General features: G+C 43.2%; 1 protein-coding gene across 1 annotated transcript in view; it reads left to right on the top strand.

Annotated features, from left to right (window-relative positions):
* GAD2 (glutamate decarboxylase 2) overlaps positions 1 to 17,083 on the top strand; it is a 78,608-nt gene that overhangs the window by 44,124 nt on the left and 17,401 nt on the right. Inside the window, exons 9-12 of the mRNA XM_045871317.2 lie at positions 4,033 to 4,087; positions 5,926 to 6,042; positions 8,086 to 8,150; positions 14,177 to 14,255. Coding sequence (XP_045727273.1) covers positions 4,033 to 4,087; positions 5,926 to 6,042; positions 8,086 to 8,150; positions 14,177 to 14,255 — 316 coding nt within the window. The remainder of the gene's footprint in view (positions 1 to 4,032; positions 4,088 to 5,925; positions 6,043 to 8,085; positions 8,151 to 14,176; positions 14,256 to 17,083) is intronic.

Genomic DNA, 17,083 nt, shown 5'->3' with positions numbered 1-17,083 from the left:
GCCAATGAGCAGGGTCACCAGTGACTCAGGCACCTGCTTTGTGACCATTTGGATGCCTGCCTAGAGGTATAAACTCTCTAGGAAACATTCTCTTGTTGGTAAGCTCGCTTTCTCCTTCATGAATCTGGGCCCAAAATCCACTGTGTCTTTAGCTTCTTCCCACAAAGAGGAGATTTTCCTGCTGGCAGCTCTAGCTGCCATTGTGGGATTTTGCCCAGGAAATTTTGTGAAGTTATCTGACCCTATAGAATTATATAAATTTTTAAAGACTGTCGGGGCGCCTGGGTGGCTCAGTCGTCAAGCGTCTGCCTTCGGCTCAGGTCATGATCCCAGGGTCCTGGGATCGAGCCCCGCGTCAGGCTCCCTGCTCCGCGGGAAACCTGCTTCTCCCTCTCCCACTCCCCCTGCTTGTGTTCCCTCTCTCACTGTGTCTCTCTCTCTTAAATAAATAAATAAATAAATAAATAAATAAATAAATAAATAAGTAAATAAAGACTGTTGCAAAATCAGGAATCTCAACACAAGGCAGCCACATCCAAAGCAGCAATCTGATTCAACAATCCCCACTTCAATGGCAGCCCTTTCGTAAACATGAACAGCTACCAGAGACCAGCATTAAAAGCATCAGTCACTACTTAATTGTGTCCTTAAAGGCAGGGACGTGTAAACATTAAAGACATACATTTTTTGCTATGGAGATACTTTGAGGCCAGACCTACAGAATGCGACAGCTGCCATCCAAAGTCTCTGCACCAAGAGGTGTTTGTCTGGAAAATCCAGGCCTGGCCAGACAGCTTCCAGTCCTCAGAGGACCCTGCTGGTTGTCACCCAGATGTTCTCTCATCCCACAGCACATAGACCAGCAGGGGATGCAGGATCCATATCTGGAGCTCCTTCTGCTCCCCGCCCTACAGCCATGATGGCTCAAAACCATGGGTCATATGAATGGTACTTGGCTAGTCTGTCACACGATTGTTTAAATGCCTACCAGGCTAAAATTTCCATTTCTAAAGCAGTGTTTCCCAACATGTGCATCCAGATCAGAATTATCTGGGGTGTTTGTTAGAAATGCAGATTCCTGTGCATGTCTTATCTATTTTCCTGTGTGATTATTTGTTTCTCTTGTTAGCATGGAAGCCCTGAAGAGTAGAAACTGGTCTGTTTCCCCCGGTACCCCAGTACCCCCTACAGTGTGTGACACATCGAGAGTAAGCGCTCAATACATCTTTGTGGAAGAAATTAATTCCCAGGCCCCATAATCGACCTCCTGAATCAAAATCCCTAAGAGCGGGGCCGAGAAATCTGCATTTTAAAGGCACACACAAGTGATTTTTTTATGCACACTAAATTTTAAGAACCATTGTTCTAAAGTAATTCAGCGAATTCTAAGATAAACAGAAAGATGAAAAGTTTTGTCTCCAGAGGCCCCGATACTATATCATCTGTGAGTTAAACTTCTCTGTTCTGCTCACATACCTCCAACAAATGTTGATCGGCCACCTTCAGGTTCTGGGTCCCTAAGTGGATAAAACAGGTATCTTAGGCAGAGGGCCTAAGAAAGGCTGCAACCTGCCCAGTCAAGAGCCACAACCATCACTTTCTGCCTGAACTGGGTTATTTGACGAGCCCGCCCCAAAACTCCGATCGAGAAATGCAACACACTGTTCATTACTGCTTTCTCAGCATGCTTGAATGACACCTCTGATCCAGGAAAGTCAGATATTATCTGCAAGGATCTATCTTATCGTAAAAGACTCCAGTCTTCCTAAATAGGTTTCCTATCTGTTTGGCCTTTCGAGGAAGTTTAGTGTTTTATTTCCAGTTACAATCAACCTTTTGCCAACATTTGATCTTGGGCAGTCACTTCGCTTCTCCTGGCCTGCTTCCTCATTTGAAAAATGAGACAATTAGACTAGAAACAGGTCTTCAGCCCCTTCCAATTATAATGTACCCTAATCTGTGACTTCTTGGTGACACCTTACTGCCTCATGCTTAACATCCAGGTGTGATTAGACAAGTGAATCACAGCTGTCAAACTTGTCCAACCAAAACTCTCCAAAGGAGAGGAAAGTCTTTTACTCTCCTTTGGTATGTGGAAGACTAGGGAAAATTTGGGATTTGCAAACTGTTTCTGAGAATTCTTTCTCAGTTTCCATGTTTACCTAGAAAAATACAATGGCAACTTTAATGTGCTGAAAACTATGTAAAAGACAACTATGATACCCAAATTTATTCTGAATCTGCACAAATTTTTGTTTCTATCAGTGCTGAAGCAAGGTGTTTGAGCATAGCCTGATCTAGAGAGATGGAAAATCACTGCTTCGTGGGATGCCCCCCCCCCTTACCCCAGCTGAGCTGTGAAGTGTAGGGAGAGATGTAGGGAGTGAGCTCCTTGTCCCCGCCTCACCCCCTGCTTTCCGTTCCCTCTGTCCCTCCTTCAGAAGCCCCATCTCACCCAAGTTCCCCAGAGGTGGGGGCTCTGACCCGGAATTGTACCCTCAGCACCAAATGTACGTTCACTGTCTTTTGTTCCAACCCAGCCTGACTAATCACTGGTAACTTGTCTATGATTGTTGCCAGATAATTGCATTTTAACTGCCTTCCTTTGGAAAACAGCTTCACATAAATTAGTGGTTCTTAAGGCGTTCAGGCCTAATGCCTGCTTTTTATGCCAACTAGTTTGCACTGCTTCCTTTATGAGCCTGAGATGAAAATCGCAGAAAATAAAACTTAACTACATAATGCCCAAATTATTTTTTATAAAATGGGTGTTAGGAAAGTAACTTATAATAAAATAACATATTTCAGTATGTAAAGCTTAGAAGATGTAATGAAGTGCCTCAAGTCACAGGGACAGCCAGGAATGGATTATCGACCTAGCAACAAATACCAACCCCCCCCAACTCACTGCTCCCTAAACGCCAATAGGGTTTCCCAGCCATTTATTGTGACAACCTCCTGCCCATAATTTATTTTTCCAAATTGCCTTTTAAAAACCTAGATTGATGACCCCGATGTGAAAAGTTAAGCCAGTTTAGCAACCTCAAGAGAGCTATTTTGGCTTAAAGAATTTTTTACTACTTCTGGCACCATGCAACTACTCTGTCCTTTCCCTATTTTTTCCCCCAAAGTCTTGGGAGAAGGATGTCATAATACATAACAATCTCAACAATACAAGTTAACATTTATGAAATGCTTCCCACATGCCGAGCACTTTTTAAATAATTTTGCATTTATTAACTCATTTAAACCTCATAACTCCATAAGTAATATTACTATCACTCTGTTCCAGGGACAGTAATGAGAGGCACAGAGAAATCAAGTCATTTGACTAAGATGACACATCTAGCTACATCCAGCTTCTTGTCGAAATCAACTCCTTTGACTATTATAATAATGCGGTTTTGTAATTAGCAAAGCACTATCTGTGTTTTTATTTTAGGAAAGAAACATTTCAGGAAGGAAAGAAAGGATGTTTCTTTTTCCAAAGTCCATGTATCTAAATATTTGAAATTTGAGCCCATGTTTTCCTGGCCAGCTTTATGCTTTTAGCACTTAGAATGTAATTAGGTATTTTTTTATTTAATATTTTCATTCAATTGTTTCAGAATGGATTTCTCTTCTTGGCATGTCATCTATATGTGAAATTGCAGCTCCCTTCATTTGAAGATTGGGAACACAGATCTCTTTTCTGCACTCACTTTTCATTGCCAAGTGGCTCGCGCCAAAGCAGGCTTGTTTTAACCGAGTTAAGAGGATGACCCAAAAAGTGGGTTCTGTGCGGCATGGAGTGACATGTGCCTGTTCTAACAGCACAGTGTGCTCAGGAGTCTCCTCAATGTGTCAGAAATTATATCCTGCATCCTTCAGGGAGGAACTGCATTTCTTCCTGGAAACAGGCATCGAGTTGTTTTAACTGATCATGATTATCCACTGTGTAGGGTTGAACTTTTACCCTGATATGGCTGCTTGTAAAGACAACAAAGTAAACTATTTGAAGCAAACCTATAATGTGTGTATTTTTCCTTTCAGGGGGAAAATGATCCCATCTGATCTTGAAAGAAGGATCCTTGAAGCCAAACAAAAAGTAAGTTTTTGTAGGGAGCTTTATTCAACCCATAACAAGCGAAGGGTACATATTTCTGTTTCCATCCAGTGGAGAACACACTTTAGTTTTGGTTTTTTTGTTTGTTTGGGGGGGATGTTGGGGGGCATAGGGAAAGGGAGAGGGAGAATCCCAAGCAAGCTCCACGCCCAGTGCAGAGCCCAACACAGGGCTCGATCTCACAACCCTGAGATCATGATCTGAACCACAATCAAGAGTCAGACACTTAGCCACCCAGGTGCCGCCACCTTGGTTTTGTTTTGAAAAGAAGACCCAGTTCTCAACCTCCCAGCTTTACTGAGAATATGGGATTTTTGCACCCAGTCATTATTTATTTCTCTGAGTTGTAGCCTCTGCTTTGGAAAGATCTAAATTGCTGTTTAAATAATACACACTGTGATAATATACACGGTGATGTTGGAGGAATTTCTAAAGCTTTACTATGTGCTAAGAGTTGGCATGAAACAGACATACAGTTGAAAGATCATTTTCACAAGTGGAAAATATCACAACACCAATGCAGCATGAGTTACTGTGGTGTGGTTACTTGAAAGGGGCCAATTTTTCCCGCCTAGGAATATGGTTATGATTGGCTCTCCAAGCATCTTCTTCTTTGGCATGCAATTTAGAAGTCTTAGAAGCAGCAAGTTCTGGAGACCAGCAACAGATTCCCACAAAGCTCTAGAAAGTCATTTCTTTTTTTTTTTTTTTTTAAAGATTTTATTTATTTATTTGACAGAGAGAGACACAGCGAGAGAGGGAACACAAGCAGGGGGAGTGGGAGAGGGAGAGGCAGGCTTCCCGCTGAGCAGGGAGCCCGACGCGGGGCTCGATCCCAGGACACTGGGATCATGACCTGCACCGAAGGCAGACGCCTAACGACTGAGCCACCCAGGCGCCCCTAGAAAGTCATTTCTAACCCCACAAACCAGAGAGCTGGTTTGTAGAACTCCCTTAGTGTAACTTTTAGTGGATAGGACCCACGGTTCCTAGTTCAACGAGAAGAACGGGTGCGTTTTATTATTATCAATTTAGGAAAACATTATTTCTTTTCTTCTGCCTTTTCTATTTTTCTGCAAAGTGGCAGCAGGAGGTTCCCCTTGTTCCTGTGCTCCAACTACTTCTAGTAGCATAAACCCCAAGATTAAACCTTTGCTGCCACCTAAAGACGGACTCTGACAGCCTGTCACATCATGGCTCTGTTCATTCTGTTCGAGGCATTCTTCTTTCTACCTTCCAGCAATTTTCATTTAGCCAGCGCCAGGCAGACTGAGGACTACTTAGACAGATAACGGTCATGGCTTATTGTCTAATCCCACATGAACCCTTCCCTCTAAGACACCAAATAAATGATCTCAGGATTTTCTAAATAGGAATAATGGGCCGGTTGTATTTCCTTCTTTGTTCTTTTGCCTGCTCAATCTAGGGGACTGTTATGTAAAAGGAAGACTGGAACGTGAGCAAAAAGGAAGACTAGAGAGTGAACAAAGTGGGGTAGAATATCTACCTGGAATATATAAATGGCTTGGGGGCACCATAAAACTTCCTCACCTCTGGGTGCAGTGTGGCCTCTCCTGAGAACCAAGTGTCTGTTCTCCTAAGGCAAATGGCAGGTCCAACAGAATGTCCTGGAGAACTCAGATCCTGGAGAGTGAATACCTTCCCAGGCTCCAAGGGGTCAACACTCCCTTTGATGGTTCCAAAACTGGAGAAGTGTATGACAGAGGGAGAATATCCACTGTTTTTATCAGCTCAAAAAAAAAAAAAAAAAATCTGTGACGCCCTGTTTGACATTATCTGGGGCTTTCTCGTTTGTGTAGGGATTTGTTCCTTTCCTTGTGAGCGCCACAGCTGGGACCACCGTGTATGGAGCATTTGACCCCCTCTTGGCAGTTGCTGACATTTGCAAAAAGTACAAGATCTGGATGCATGTGGATGTGAGTATCCCATAGGGACGGCCACTAAAATATCCTTGCACATTTATTCATTTGGGGCTCATGGAATGAAATGTTCTCTCTCCCTCTCTCTTTTTTTTTCCTTTGGGAGCCTATTTTCAGAATGGGGAGATTTAAGCTTTTGAAGAGTGCAGAGACAAAGTAGCCCACAACTCACCCAGTACCCAACATTGACTGGAGGAAGTCAGAGGCTGACCTGCCTTAATGTCCCCAACATGATAATATTCAAATTATTTCTATGACCAGTACCCAAGCTGAGCACTTAGCTCTTGATTCATCAGCCTATAACGTCCTTGGAGGAATGTAGCCTACACACATGCAGGTTGTACTTCCCTAGGAGAATGATCAAAAAGGCAAAAAAGAGTTACATTTACATAGGAAACCCAGAGGATAAAAAAACAAACAAACAAAAAAACACAGAAAAACAAAACCCTCAAGCTCAAGTCAGGTATTTGTATATTTGGAGAGGAGAGCACACTCTGGCAGCTTGCTAGGAAGTATGGGCCACCAAATTTCCAATTTCTTAGCTGGGCCAGCTAAGAAGATAAATTATAGTTCAAATGTTTTTGACTCCAGACCTAGTCGCACTAAAATGAAGATGTGCCCACCAAAACATTTTCAAATGAAAAAAAAAAAAAAAAAAGTCAAGATTTAGAAGGACAAAGTGAAGAAATTTAAGCATAGGCCAGTATTACTCAAAGTGCGGTTCAAAGATCAGCTGTTATCTACAAACTGTTAGTTACTAATCCACTATTACTAAGGCTGAACCAGGTAGATTTCCATGATCCCAGTGTTACCCTGCATAGTGGTTACCAGTCTTCTTTTCCTTCCCTGATTCACAGTGTGAGTTGTTCATTAGGCTACCAGAGACCCCATCTGTTTTACAAATGAAGACACTAAGTTGAACAATTCAAGTACCATCATGACCTGGGTCTCGGAGCTGGAGAGCCTATTAAAGCTTGTTAGCTGAAACCGGAAGAGGATTATCCTGACAACTTTAAAAATAACAGTGTCTGTGCGTCCTGAGCCAGCAGGTGCTACGGTCTCTCCTCTAGGATTTCTACTTAAAACAGAGCAGGGAGATCTTTTAACCAATTGTATTTGTTTTCTTTGAAACTTACCAAGTGTATCACTTATTATCTTAAATGTTTATACTCTTTATAATTAAATTAGAGAAAATCTTAAAATATTACACATTTGGAAAATCGGATAATTTTTCAAAGTGTAAAAAAACTGAAATTACAACAAACTAAAAAAAAAGGCAATTATACCCTAACAGGTTTTTTTTTTCTTTAAAATTATCCTAGGATTATTTTTACCCACAAAGAATGCCAACATTTTCCAATGAATCTCCATCTTAACATCTTCTTTTTAAAGGAGATGACTGCATCACTACACTAATTCAAATCTTCAATCTTGAGTACGAGTTTTTAAGAGGCATGTTCTAGTCGCTCAACAAACTGGCACAAATTCTTCCTGCTTGTTTTCCTCTTTCTTTCTTTCTTTCCCTTTTTTCTTGACAGGGAAATTATCTTATCCTAAAATACATATTAGTGAAATAGGATTATGAAGCTGCTTCTTCCTTCTGGAATCATCCAGACTTGCCAAAGGAGTTTTCCTTACAATTCAGAAGCTGCTTAATGAGTCCCCTAGCCCATCCTCTGTACTTCCAACAGGGCAGACAACAGGGTTTCTTGTTCTGAGATCACGAGCTTTACTAGGACTATGAGTGGTGGTGATGCGTTGGGGGAAAGGATCTTTCCTTTGTGCAGACACAAGAAATGTGCCCCCAGTTTGGCTCCTTACACTAGTCTAAATGTGGGATGGAACCTGAAACCTTAGAATAGCTTCCAATTTAAACTTTGAAAGTCTAGTGCCAGAAGGTGACCAGCCCCCTGTCGCCTGAGCCTGAGGAGATGACTTTCACCCCACGAGACTCTCGCTATTCTGGAAGACACCAAACTTTAGAACTCTAGGCAATGAAAGACCTGTTACCCTGTTCCTTATATGATCTTCCTTTTGCAGGCAGCTTGGGGTGGGGGATTACTGATGTCCCAGAAGCACAAATGGAAACTGAGCGGCGTGGAGAGGTACACCCACTTTTCTTGCTAACGATGTAAAGTGTGAAAGCTAAATGTGAAAAGCAAGTTACATACAATTTCCAAACACCCTTGAGACACAGGTGAACCCATTCTCTGCGGTGTTTGTGTGCCTTGATCTGTGTGGTCATAGACCCATGAACATTACATGTAAATAACAAAAAGACATCAAATCCTCTATCCGGTAGCCCAGGCAGAATGTTTCTCAAATAAATAGAGATTCCTAACTGGAGTCCGTGGTTGACCAGAGGGCTCAGCAATGACCTTCCTACAATCTCTGAACCAACTACCCAAATTATTTAAAACCTGTTGACAGGTCATAATTTTCTAGGGAGAAGATCTGTAGCTTTCATATTCCACAAAAGGATAATATCCACTACTATAAGCAAACCAACAAATAACTTTGCACCTTGTAATTTATCAGTGTTGAAAGCATGGGTTTGAGGTTTAATACGGCCAGCTGAAAGCAAGACATACTTGTGAGAACCTCATCTCATGGTTTCATTCCCATGATAACTTTCTTTTTTTACATAGCTCTGATGGATGCAGCAAAGCACCTTTTTTTTTCAGTGACTAAGCAGTAGATGGTTGAGAAAAGCCTCCAAACCCAAAGGAGGTGATATTTGATTAGCATAAAACATATTCAGGTCTGAAGAAAAAAGGGGGAAAAAATTATAGAATGCAAAATCAGCCTCGGGCTTTGCTGACTGTGCACAGAGGAAGCTCAGCGTCCCCATTCTCCCATTACACCATGGCAGGTCAACAGCAGAGGTGAGCTCTGATACACCAGGCAACTAACTGAGAAAGCCTGAGTTGGTCTGAGGCTGCCAAGGGCCCACCATGCCCTGCCCAGTAGCCAGATGCTGCCCAGGAAGAGTCTCCCACTGGCTTTGCCTCCAGATATCTTGGCACAGTTTCTGCTCCGGGATGAGGAGTGAGGCCGATGGAGCGTGGGAGCATCTGTCGGCGTTGGCTATGGGGCCAAGCCAAGAAGGATGCCCCCGGCGTGCTCCGTGATGCCCAGGCCCGCTCACACACAGAGAACCCGAGGGGCACGGATCACAGAGGCAGAGTCAGGGGCACACTGCCTCATTTGTGGAAGACTCAAGAGACCCGCTGAGGCCCAAGTCAGCAGGGTAGCCGTCCGTGAGTCTGCCGGCTGGGGTCAGCGGCTGGCGGGTATCGCCGCCCGGGCTCTGATGACAGGTTCCCACTTAGCTCCAGTCCTCTGGGGCTTCTCCCATGCCCAATTCCTTTTTGCTGGGAAGATCTCTATGGAACCAGACGCTTAAGGAGAAGGCAATGCACTACACAGGGAGAGATGATGGGGAAAAAAAAAAAAAAAGAACGGCTTGGAAGGTGCCTGCTTGGATGATCAGAACAAGAACGAATTCTCGTGCTTTCAAGAGAGAGGCGGCCTGTACACAGTACCTTCTCTTCTTTAGTTTCTTTCTGACTGGCACAAAATGTAAGTGTCTATTATTGTACTTTTAATGCCATCTGGGACTCCGATTGCCAAAAGCCAGGGAGCGTCCTCTACCAGTGATGACTTAAAAGCTCACTAAATTACCTACCCTGAGCCTTGGAAAAATAAACACCCACACACTTTTGTACTAAAGACTGTTATTTCAGAGCAAAACTTAGAACATTCACCGTGGAACATAGTCTCCTCCAATTGCCGCAGTTCTGAAACCGTATTGTACCTAAATCTATAAAGTGGAAGAGCCAAAGATGAAGTCCCCAAAAAAGAGGGACTGCCACCTCTGTACCCGAGAGTATCCGTCTTGCTGACTTATTAGCAAAAGGCACATCGTCTTTGGTGAATAAGCTCATAGAGCCAGTGGAAACCCCTGGGCATAATGGGCATGGACATAAGTTTAGGGACAAAAATTTGCCCCACTTGGGGGCACACGTGTTCCCAAGGATTCACTCTAAAACAGAGGAAATCCATGGTCAATTCTTGTCCCCAGATCAAGAGGTTTCCCCGTGGTCACAGGGTCCCCAGAGTGCCCTCTTCACAACAAAATGGCACAAGTCACCAGAGCCTACCTGGCACTCCCTTTGAGTACCTACCAAACTCTCAAAAAGCAGCGTTCTTCTTGCTAATGCTGTCAAATTTTCTAGAGACGGCGTAGCTGAGAGGGTGTGCCCAGAGCCCTAACGCTCCCAAGTACGCTTCTGGGCATTGTAAACTGTCTTCTTTAATCCCTCCCACAGCAGGCTGCTGTTTGCCTGTAATCTCCCTTTGCGGTGGCCCCCTCTCAAGGCTTTCGGGCCCGGCTGAAGGTCCTGGCCCTGCTTCTGCCATGTTACCAATCACTGCCCGCACTCCTGTCCCGAGAGCCGGCGGTTTAGAAATTCAGCTCAGTAGTGACTGAACCTCTGCCATATGCAAGGCGCAGCACCAGGCCCAGTGAGGGCACAAAGACGAATATGGTGTGAAGCCTATTTTCAAAGGGCTTAGAATCTGGTAGGGAAGAGTGGCAGTCAATGATGGGTTAAACTTCAAGGCAGAGAAAGTAAAGGCTCAAGAGACAGACAAGAGAGCTGACTGGCAAGCGCAGAGAAAGGGATGATTCCTGCTAAACGGGGTTATTCACGGAAGCCTTCGCGCAGGGGTGGGCATTGGGGCTGTGTCAGGCGGAAGTGGAAGATGGACATTCAAGGTGAAGAGCAAGGGCACGGAGGTTTGAAAGGGTCCTTGGAGGAAGTCCAGATAAGTTTGGATGGAGACTGAGAGGGACTCACGGCAGTGAGTAGGGAGCTCGTGGAGTGTCCACAAGTCCTGCCCGGGGAGTCTCAGTGGAGGGCCTGCCCACAGGACCAAGTCAGGATCAACATAAATCCCTGAGCTGAGAATCCCTGCTCTCAGAGCCATTATTTTGCATGGAGAGCATTATATTTCTCAGATTGGGAGGGGGGGTGAAAGCCCCTGCATTAGCAGCCATGGGGAGGGGGCAGGGGGGCAGTGAGGAGACGAGTCATATGATCTCACCTGCCCTTTGGAGAGACAGCTCTGGATTTGGGAAGAGATGGAGGCCAGGGACCCAGTAGAAGCCACTGAGCTCTCGAGAATGTCCAGGTGAGGGGTAGCAGTGATGGCAGAAGCTAAGGGTGAAAACCCGGGCGGTAGCGGCTGGGAGGGAAATAAGTGGATGAACCCAGCCATGTGGCTTCCATGCAACAGGACAAACCACCACAGAGACCTGCTTGTCTACGGGACCACATGTAATTTAAAGAACCAGTGCTTCTGTTGACTTCCCTTGCTTCTGAAAAACTTTGTGTATATATATAGATAAGTCATGCTCTAATTACATGAAGACCACTGTATATTACAGAATGCTTAAACACTCTTTGTATATAACACTTTCTTTTGCCTTATTTTCCAATACTTTAAGAAATTCCACACTCTCTGCCTTGACAGACTTTACAGTCTTATATAATATGTTGAAAAGTACGGGGGACATTTTTTTGTAGATATCTTTGACCAAGCTAGCATTAGCTTATTGTACTCTAGGAAGCATCTTCCTCAAAAGTTACAAGCACCAAGTACCACAGAATAAAGCACTTCATACAAAGTTTTAAAAAAAAGCTAGAGCTGCAAGGGGTGATATCGGGAGAGCAGAAAGAAGACAATGATACTAACACCTGAGGTTTGAGAGCTAGATGTGCGGGAGGAGGACAGTGTGAGGCACTGAGGCACAGAACACACGTGAAAGAACAGATCTGGAAGGATGAGGAGGGGCACGTTAATGAGTTCATGTGGGGTCTGCTGAGTTTGAGGTACAAGTGAGGGCATAAGGACATATCTTAAAACAGCCCTCAGGGAGTCAGTTTTCTCTAACTTAAAATAAATCACAGAAGGTTCATGACTGAACCTCAGAGCAAAAGATTTTGAAATGAACCTGAGGCTGTTTTTCATAAATTGCCAACATTTCTCAAACAAACTAAGGGCATGTCATTGAATCACTCTGTGCAGCTTTTTGCCATCTTTATGAGGCAGCCCTTCTGCGAGAGAGGCAGGACAAGGAACTCAGTGACGGGTAGTCGTGGGCCTCGACAGCATCTACTCTAAAAATTTAGACAAGTTGGCCACAGCATCGAAACAAACACCTCCAGTCAGAGAAATGAACAGTTATTCTCTCCTTCATCAAGTGTCATTACCGACAAAGCTGAGTTTCATCAGGATTAGGCATGGAGCTGTAGAATATTCTAGAAGCAGTGTATATGTGCTCAAAGTTCCACAGTGTGTAAATGATAGAATTGAAATCAATAGTAGGAGCCAAACTTGTTTAATGCTTACTGTGTATCAGAAGATGAGCTGGCCTATTTACTGATTCAGATGAGATCCGCAGGCCAGAAAACCTTCTCTGACTGGCCAACTGATGCCCACCACTCATCAGATAGAAGAATGGGATGTTTCCCAGCTTCTCATTTCTTCCCAAGGTTCTTGGGCTTGGGAAGCAACTCGAGTGCTGGGAGCAGGTGAGCCCAAGTCTGTTGTTCAGCCAGAGGAGGGCCAGCGATCTGCAGGACTCTGGAGCCAGCTGCCATGGGTAGCTCTACTTTCCCTCCTCCTGTGAGTCTATTTATACCAAGGTCACATTCATGATTCTCATCCCCAAGGACCCCTTAGGCTCTCAGAAGACATGCACAGGGGCTCACCTTGCCTGATAAACCCGTGAAGTGAGCGATGGGAACTCACTCATGGAGGGGACACTTGCTTTCCCTGGGAGCCAAAGGAGGAGCTGGTTGGAGCAGTTCAGCGGGAGTGAGAGAGAGAAGTTGAATGAAGTTGAAGAAGTCTGCAGAGAAAATAACACTTGATCTGGGACTTAAAGAATAAGTAAGATTTAGCCAAGTGGAGCAAAGAGAGATGACATTCCAGGAAGAAGAAATAACATTAAGAGACCCAGGAGCATGAGAATAGAATTTTCTGAGAATAAAAAATAATCTGGTGTGGGGCACCTGGGTGGCTCAGTCGTTAAGCGTCTGCCTTCAGTTCAGGTCATGATCCCAGGGTCCTGGGATCGAGCCCCACATCGGGCTCCCTACTCTGCAGGAAGCCTACTTCTCACTCTCCCACTCCCCCTGCTTGTGTTCCCTCTCTCGCTGTCTCTCTCTCTGTGTCAAATAAAATCTTTAAAAAAAAATAATAATAATCTGGTGTGATGAAAATGGTGTCATGAAAAATGAAAATGGGTATGGGATAGAGCAAGGACATAAGACTGAATACATGGCCTGTGCTTGCCCTTGATGGCATTATTATTATTATTATTATTATTATTATTATTATTATTATAAGAATCTGACCCAGAATTATGGTTTAGACTTTTCAAATAGCATAAATCCCTGACAATATCTATTACTGATAGGAGAGCATTGTATTTCTCAAGTGTGTTGGGACAAAATAGATTGAAAACTGCTATAGGAACCATAGCATATCCCACCTGTGGTCTAGAAGGACGTGTCTGGGTCAGAGAAGAGATGAAAATGGGATGAACTAGAAGCTATTATGAAAGGACAGATATGAAAAATGTAATAATCAATTGAAGAGGAAGAAGGAGAGATGGGTGAGAAGAACAAAACTAAGCAGTGAAATAAGCCATCGCTTTACACCCCAGGCCACTATGGTAATGCCTCCAGGAACAATAGAGGCACGTGAGGACAGCCCCTTCACCTGCTTGGTGCCCTCCTCCTTGGCCGCCAAAGGCGGGATGCTGGACTGGATGATCCCAGTCACTCAAAGGGACTCTCAGATCACATGGAGGCTGGCTGAATTCCTCCATGGAAGCTAAGGGGGAGCCGCATGAAGATGCCCATCCTCGCCTACTCTCTCTGTAGACAAAAAAAAGGTTGTAGGTTTAAGAGTCCACATCTTATGTTGTAAACTTAGTGTCATCCAGGAGTCTGAGAAACAATGCTAAGAACCTCAAAGCTCTGTTGGCCCGGCACAAGACCTTGTAGCCTGAGCCTGTCATAGGTGCCACCCTCTTAACTCCATTTCTTTCCTTTAGGGCCAACTCTGTGACATGGAACCCACACAAGATGATGGGCGTCCCTTTGCAGTGCTCCGCTCTCCTGGTCAGAGAAGAGGTACGTCTTTCCTGATTCATGGCCCAGTCCATCAGTAGAGTTTGGTAGAGTAAATGTGTGTAGTGATGGAATCAGAATGAAGGATGATTCACAGCCTAGAACAGTGAGCCATATCCAAAAAGAAGAAATCGTTCATGAGGATAATTATGAAGTCCTGCTCTTATTTCCATGTAGAGGATGATTCTATTTTGAGTTGACAAGACAAGCATGTTTCTTACATGGCTAAATTATGCGTGTGTGTGTCTGGCTTACTTTATTTAGCATAATGTTTGCAAGGTTCATTTATGTCATAGCATGTACCAAAATTTCATTCCTTCTGTGGCTGAACAATATTCCATTGTATGAATGTACCACAGTTTGTTTATCCATTCATCCTTCAGTGGACATTTGGGTTAATTCTGCTTTCTGGCTGTTATGAATAGAGCTGCTCTGAGCATTTGTGTACGATTATTTGTTTGACTATCTGTTTTCAAATGAGGGAACTGTTTTCAATGGAGGAATGGAGCTGCTAAATCATATGGTAATTCTATATTTACCTTACTGAGGAACTGCCAAAGTGGCTGAAACATTTTACTGTCCCACCAGCGTGCATGAGAGTTCCAACTTACTCTACATCCTTGCCAACATTTCTAAGAAAACACAGCTAAATTTATCTCTTAAATTTAGGTCTTTGAACCATTCTGAGTTAATGTTTATGTACGGTGTGAGGTATGAGTTTGCATGCGATATCCAGTTCCCCCACTACCATTTATTGAAGAGACTACTCTTTCTCCATTGAATGGTCTTGGCACCCTTGTTGAAAATCAATTAGCCATAGATATATGGATTTAGCTAAATTGTACTTCTAAAAAAGGCATAGAACATTAGGTTGTACTCAGCAGGGTCCACAATGAGTCAAGAGAAACTTAGCATTCATAAAATACTAATGGGTTAAAAAAAAAAAGAGTTTCAGAATGAGGAAGGTCGTAGTCTCCCACTGTCCTCCATGCCTGGAGTGGTTGCTTAGGTCAATGCCAAATTGCATATGGGACCCCAACAAGCTAGGGTTCAAACAGTGGGGAACAATTGGTGAGCATGTGAGAGGGATGGTTGAAATAACTAAGGATGTTTAATTTAAAAAGAAAAAGAAACTTGAAGGGCTGGAGGATGGCAGCCTTCACAGTTTAAGTGACTCTCAAGTGGAAGAGATTCATTTTTTCCTTGCAGCTTCAGGGAACGGGCACAGTAGCACTGGGTTTGAATCAGAATATGCTATGATTTTAGGTCTGACTTCCGGTCAATGAAAGGAAAGCTTTTCTAAAAATTAAGCTTCCCCAGAGGTAATGAATCTGGGTAATGAAATAAATTCACTGCCAGGGGAAGTGATTGGAGATTGGACAGCCACTTATTAGTAAGAAGATAGAAAAGATTCCTTCGTTGAGAAGGAATAAAATAAAAGCTCTAGGATCCCTTCCAAATCCAAGAGTTTATGATACTCTGACGGCATGTCCCTTATTGAGATATAAGGAATAATGCCATTGTATAAGACTGTATTAAGTATTCTGTGATAAGAGAGTTCCGGGTTTAAAAAAATCCTAGGTTATTTTAGATTGAAGAGTTAAAAGGAAGTTTTGTTACTTCAGGGCATATCAGAGCCTTTAATATGCTGATATATATTGCAACTACCTTTGAAGAAGGGATTTATGATGTAGAGTTTCCTAAATTTATTTGACCCTGGGAATTTCTTTTACAGCAACTATATGAGGTTCACAGCAATTATTAGTGTACTTAAAATCGTTGGCCACATAACGGTCTATAACTTTTTAATGGCTTGGAATCAGAGTATTTATTATCTCATCAAGGCCCTTTATGTGAAAAATATGACTTTTATTTATCCTTTTGTATAGTGAGACTGATGCCGGCCAGCCTTTGGGAGGTCCTGTGTTTTGAGTTGCTTTTCCTATCCCAGGTCCACTCTATCCACCATTCCAGACTCTGGGGTGATCTCCCTACGACTGTGGCACCTTTTTGTGGGCAAGCTTACATGCCAAGCTTCTGTGACCATGAAACAAAATTGAAGCACCTGTTGCAATTTTCAATCTTATTGGTCTTTGAGTGAATTTTCTTTTTCAAATCCAAAGTCATCCTACTACTCTATTACAGTTATTTAATTTCCCTGAATCTCAATGAATTCAACTGCAAATGAAGCCCAAACTATAGGGTTGAGCTCAGCTTCATTGCCTACCATATGGTCTTTTAGGACCCAGTTAAATTTTAGTTGCATTACAGTTTGCTTTCATTTGATACATTTTTTTTTTAAAGAATTCTCACTTCTAACTTCAACTTGGTGACCACGTTTTAGGCTTCTCTCTTCTCTTGTCATGAGTCACAAGGAAAAAAGAACAACAAATGTCAAAGCTTCTGTAAAATCACAATTATACTGTAGATAATGAAAGAGTCAAAGGCTTCCTGTGGTTCGTGACAAATTGAAACGTGGTGGGGTTTCTGGTGAGGAGACGGACAATGCTGTTTTAGTCAGAGAGCATGATTCATTCACTGTTCTTTGGAATCGTTCAGTCACTTTGCCACCCATTTTCCATACCAAGCTCCTGGTGATGGGGCAAATTAATGATCATTGGCAATGAAACGTCCCAATGAAACAAGCAGCCAAGTATAAAAATGCAGTACTAACCCCTCTTGAAAGGGGAACATGGCATTTGAAAGATTGGTTATTTAAGACCTCTCAGAATAACAATGTCTTTATTGTTTTAGATTTCAGCATATAAAAATAACAATAAACTATCTTAAAAGCTATGACTTCCAAAGAGGACTCAAACCCTAACAGCCAA

The sequence above is a fragment of the Mirounga angustirostris genome, unplaced genomic scaffold, assembly GCF_029215605.1.
Source record: "Mirounga angustirostris isolate CCGP_5_RB_7025 unplaced genomic scaffold, mMirAng1.0.hap1 SCAF_5, whole genome shotgun sequence".
NCBI lineage: Eukaryota > Metazoa > Chordata > Mammalia > Carnivora > Phocidae > Mirounga > Mirounga angustirostris.
Note: the sequence above shows the minus strand (reverse complement) of the source record. Positions and strands in the feature narration are given on the sequence as shown.